General features: G+C 35.4%; 1 protein-coding gene across 1 annotated transcript; it reads left to right on the forward strand.

Annotated features, from left to right (window-relative positions):
- Nucleotides 1–266: 266 nt before the first annotated feature.
- LOC128987079 (uncharacterized protein K02A2.6-like) lies at nt 267–4,235 on the forward strand. The gene is made up of 4 exons (XM_054407771.1): nt 267–288; nt 1,057–1,333; nt 1,415–2,598; nt 4,204–4,235. The coding sequence occupies exons 1-4, from the start codon at nt 267–269 to the stop codon at nt 4,233–4,235; spliced, it is 1,515 nt and encodes a 504-aa protein (XP_054263746.1).
- The last annotated feature ends 806 nt before the right edge of the window (nt 4,236–5,041 follow it).

Consider the following 5,041-nt stretch of genomic DNA (forward strand, 5'->3'; position numbering starts at 1 on the left):
AGGATATGTTCAGAACCGTATAAACAAACCTTACAAATAGAAAATACGGATCAACAACTTGCCAAACTTGTGGATGAGTTTTCTGACATTTTTCAACCCAATGAAAATAAATGTTCAAAGACAACTGCTCATTTGTACCTAAAAGAGGGTGCTACACCAGTGTTTAAAAAGGCAAGGCCTGTTCCTTTAGCTTTAAGGGACAAGGTTAAAGAAGAACTTGACCGGTTAAAAAGAAATGGTATCCTTGAAGAAATAGACCATTCAGAATGGGCTGCGCCATGCGTGATTGTAAGAAAACCGAATGGAGCTATTAGAATATGCGCAGATTTTTCAACGGGACTCAACCAAGCATTAAAGGTGCAGCAGTTTCCATTACCAACTCAAGACGATTTATTGACCAAGATAGGTTTTGGACAGAAATTTACTACCCTTGACCTCTCTGATGCTTACCTTTCTATTCCCATGGACACAGAATCTAAAAAACTCCTTGTCATTAACACTATTTTTGGTCTTATGCGATACAATCGACTGTGTTTTGGCGTAGCTCCTGCTGCGGCAATTTTTCAAAAAAAGATGCATTCTATGCTTTCTGGATTAGATGGAGTCGCTTTCCTACTGGATGATGTCATTATAACAGGAAGAAATGACACTGAACATCTAAACACGTTAAAAGAGGTTCTGAAACTCATTGAGGACAATGGTTTTTGTTTAAACAGAGCTAAGTGTCACTTCATGAAGGAAAAGTCAACTATTTGGGTCTATGTATTTCCAAAGATGGAATTTCGACGAATCAAGACAAGATAAAGCCCATAGTAGATATGCCTGAACCCCAAAACATTAAACAGTTGGAATCATTTATAGGAATGGCAAACTTTTACTCAAAGTTCATCCCAAACTTTTCTGAGATCTGTGCACCATTAAACAAACTAAGGCAGAAAAATGTTCAATGGACATGGACAGAACAATGCTCTCAGTCAATTAACCGTATTAAAGATGCTTTAGTTTCCACTCCTATTCTAGTGCCATTTAATAGTGAATTACCTATAGTGGTTGCAGCCGATGCTTCATCAGTGGGGATTGGTTGCGCAATTTTTCATCGATATCCTAACGGAGAAGAGAAGCCGATCGCGTATGCTCCTAAAACACTGAACAAGGCAGAGCAAAATTATTCGCAAATTGAACGAGAAGCTTTAGCTTTGATTTATGCTATTAAAAAGTTCCGCATCTACCTTTGGGGCACACATTTTCTGATCCAAACAGACCACAGACCTCTATTATCTATATTCGGATCCAGCAAAGGAGTGCCAGTAACCACGTCTTGCAGAATACAAAGGTGGGCTTTGTTTTTAACAAATTTTCGTTTTGACATAGAATACGTTTCTACTAAACTATTTGGGAAAGTTGACTGTTTAAGTCGTTTGCCTTTCGAGGAAGATGTCGAGTTTGACCAAGCCGATGAGAGTTATAGCACCGTAGTTGGATTAATATTCTCAGGTAACATAGATTGTCTACCAGTCACGGCTAGAGAAATCAGTGAAGAAACGTCGAATGATGTCACTCTTAATCGGGTCAAAGAGTTTGTATTAAGTGGGTGGCCAAACAAGACAGACAATATGGAGTTAAAACCCTATGAGTCAAGGAAGAACGAGATATCCATACATGAGGGCTGCCTAATGTGGGGGGTTAGAGCAATTATCCCAGAAAAGTTCAAGCAGAAATTACTTATGAACCTGCACGACACTCATTTAGGAATGGTAAAGATGAAGGCGTTGGCCCGAGATCGTTTTTGGTGGCCATCGATGGACAATGACATCGAAAACGTGGCAAGAACTTGTGCACTATGCAACTTGTATGCTGCAAGAGAACCACAGAGAAAGTTCCTCAGTAATTGGCCGAGATGCACTGACCCTTGGACCCGTATACACTTCGACTTCGCTGGACCTTTCCTTAATAGTGTTTTTCTTTTGGTCGTAGATGCATACTCCGGTTGGCCAGAAATTATCAAGTTGAACTCTATGACGACTTCAGTAACAATCAAACAAATTAAGCTGTTAATATGCCGATACGGAATCCCTAAAACCATAGTGACAGACAACGGACCCTGTTTTACTTCCGTAGAATTTGCACAGTTTTGTAAAGCATTTGGAATCGACCACGTAACCACTCCACCTTACCATCCGTGTTCCAACGGACAAGTTGAAAAATACGTCGGTACCATGAAACAGGCGTTGAGAAAACTTTGTCAAGAACAATCCCCTAAAGGTTTGGAAGCTGACTTAAACAACTTTTTATTTAAGTACAGGTTAACACCACACATAACTTCTGGAATGTCACCTTCTGAGTTGTTTTTAGGACGTCAGCTAAGATGTATCTTAGATTTAGTTCAACCCCAAAAAGGAAGTCAGATTAAAACAGAAGAGGAAGAAAATAAAGAAGGTAAAACAAAAGAGAAAGAGAATAAAGAAGGAGCCACTACTAGCCTAAAAAACTTCAAAATAAATGAACCTGTGTTTTGGGCAGAAACCAGAAACGGAAATGTTGTGTGGAAACCCGGCGTAATCTTGAAGAGACTAGGGCGAAACGTGTGGAAAGTTGAAGGTAACAATAGAAGAATCTTTAAAAAACACGCTGACCAACTAAAGCATAAAAACCTTCTTGAAGACAAGGACAGTAGTTCAATCTCGACGAGAAGGTGAAGTGTTCGTGCTTTTGGTCTGTATAGAGTTCACATTATTTATTACCATATGTTACATACAAATAACAAGATTGTTTACTTTTTGTTGTCAGTTAGTTTTTACATGATTAAAGTCAAGTTTCGTTTTACTAAGTTGTACTTTTAATTGTATAAGTGAATACACGTCAGTACCAAGTTTCATAGCTCTACATTTATTGTTTTTTTCTATATATTTCACTGCCCCGGGACTTTTTTCTCTGTAAATTATAAGTAGAGAAGATGTACGTACTATTCGATCGGTTGATTCGCATTTTAATTTCATATAATAATTTACTACCTCACGCCTTCCTATAAGCACATACATTTTTCAGTACGTGTATACAAATATAACTAGGCTATAAGCATACGAAATCCGAGCAAAAGTTAGACGTGTTACCAGTTGATAACAATTAAATGGCAATTTCTTATCGGTAAACAATACAGTAAGGACTGGATAGTATATAAGCTCGTTTGCAATTCTTTTACTTTGAATAATAGATAGTTTCAACAACTCCTATTCATGTTGAAAGAATACAGGTAGTCCCAAAAGTATGTGTTATACTGTTAGTTGGTTGTTAATTGTTGTCATAAAATTTACCTTGTAATTAAAATTAACTGGTTAGTAAAGCCAATTGCTTAAGGTCAATTTTTAGAACAACTTTCTCTCTGAGCTGTATCGCTGAATCAAATCACACCAAAACCACCTCAATCGATTTAATCTAGAAGACGAAAGGGGAAATTTGAAATACTAACTAAGAAAACACTTCAAATAAACTTGAAATGATAAAATGTTGAAATTAAAAAGCCCACGATGCCTTATACAAAGCACTGGAATATGTAAAAAAAAGTGCAGTTTAAAAATATTCGAATATTACATACTCTATTTTCTTTTATATTAGAATTTAAATGTTACATTAGATATATATATATATATATATATATATATATATATATATATATTGCAAGTGGTTGATTAAAGGACACAAATGGAGCATATAGTAGTTTAATACCACCTACATCAAATTAAAATAACTGTATATAGCCTAAAATAATTGTTAGTCCATGGACTAAAATACATTTTTTCTGTATATATAAACATTTATTTGTAGGCTAATAGTAAAATGTAGGTGTTTATGTTTGAGATATGTAAAATGTTTCTATGTATTGTTTGTGGCAGTAAATAATATCAAACGTAACGGTTTATTCTTGTGACATCTTTTATCTATAAAGTTCACTGTTGGATATCATCAATCATACCATCATCGGTTTACACCAAATCATTTTTTTACATGTAAATCTGAATAATTATAGGCTTCAAACTGCATAAAGTATATTAGGGGACTTGAAATGTCATATCAAGCAGTGCCAGTGCATTGTTGATATCAATATTGTGTAGATATCCATAGATCTTACAGTAACTGAACAGGATGAATCCGCACTACATTAGTTAGTTTTGTCATTGTAATTGTCATATTGTGGTTACTTTGTAGATCACTTAGGCATGAGCACATGTATGGAGTGATCTTTAGTTACAAAACATCCAGATAAAATGTTATCAAATGTCATTAATACAATGACAATCATTATGGAATAACGTGATACAATTCCTAATTACACTGTGAGTAAAAAGTAGCTTTACCATTAGTTAAGTGATTTAATTTTATGAAGACAATACAATATAACATTGTGAAATAAGAAAACCAAAAGATAAAAACACATCCTAAACTGACCAAGCTAGTCTAAAAATGTAAACATGACGTTTATTAGCCATCAGCTGTTAGTGACTTGTAGTGGTATAAACAGCTGACGAGTGTAATTAGGTCAATGCAACAGGTGTAGCGCCTACCTCGTGTATCCGCGCAGGCTGTCAAACACTACACTGGGACAGCGACATTGATAACGCACTGCCACTGCCACCGCGATACCGTCGACGACGCGACGCTGCTAGTGGCGAACGTGTGAACGGTGAAAGGGCCAACAAGATTGTAGTAACGCAATGTTATTCAATATGGCAAATAATTAATTGAATATTCAATTGTATTTATTTTCAAATTAAATTGTGTTGATTTTACTTAGTTTTGGATTTTTATTTAAATATTTAATTTATTTCTAACTATAACCTAAGATGAACATTATCAGCTAGTGATATAGCAAAAAACTAAATTACTAGCACTGTTTATGAGTTTGGTATATAAGTTACATTAGACACTTGCTCAGTAATATGCAGTGCACAAAATTGTTAATAGCCAAATCATTTTCTAACATTTAATTGTCATTTCAGTTTAGGTTTTAATAAATAATACTCCAATACGACCTATGCCTGTCTGT

Source organism: Macrosteles quadrilineatus, unplaced genomic scaffold (assembly GCF_028750875.1).
Source record: "Macrosteles quadrilineatus isolate MER2022 unplaced genomic scaffold, UCM_ALF_1.0 Scaffold_2__2_contigs__length_208266976, whole genome shotgun sequence".
Taxonomy (NCBI): Eukaryota; Metazoa; Arthropoda; class Insecta; order Hemiptera; family Cicadellidae; genus Macrosteles; species Macrosteles quadrilineatus.

What these genes read in the sequence shown, in the direction of transcription:
- LOC128987079 (XM_054407771.1), top strand. Translation starts at nt 267, where the DNA reads ATGGGCTGCGCCATGCGTGATT. An exon ending in ACGTCTTGCAGAATACAAAG is followed by an intron (nt 1,334 to 1,414) that starts GTGGGCTTTGTT and finishes TGACTGTTTAAG; the next exon opens with TCGTTTGCCTTTCGAGGAAG. An exon ending in AAACGTGTGGAAAGTTGAAG is followed by an intron (nt 2,599 to 4,203) that starts GTAACAATAGAA and finishes GTTACTTTGTAG; the next exon opens with ATCACTTAGGCATGAGCACA.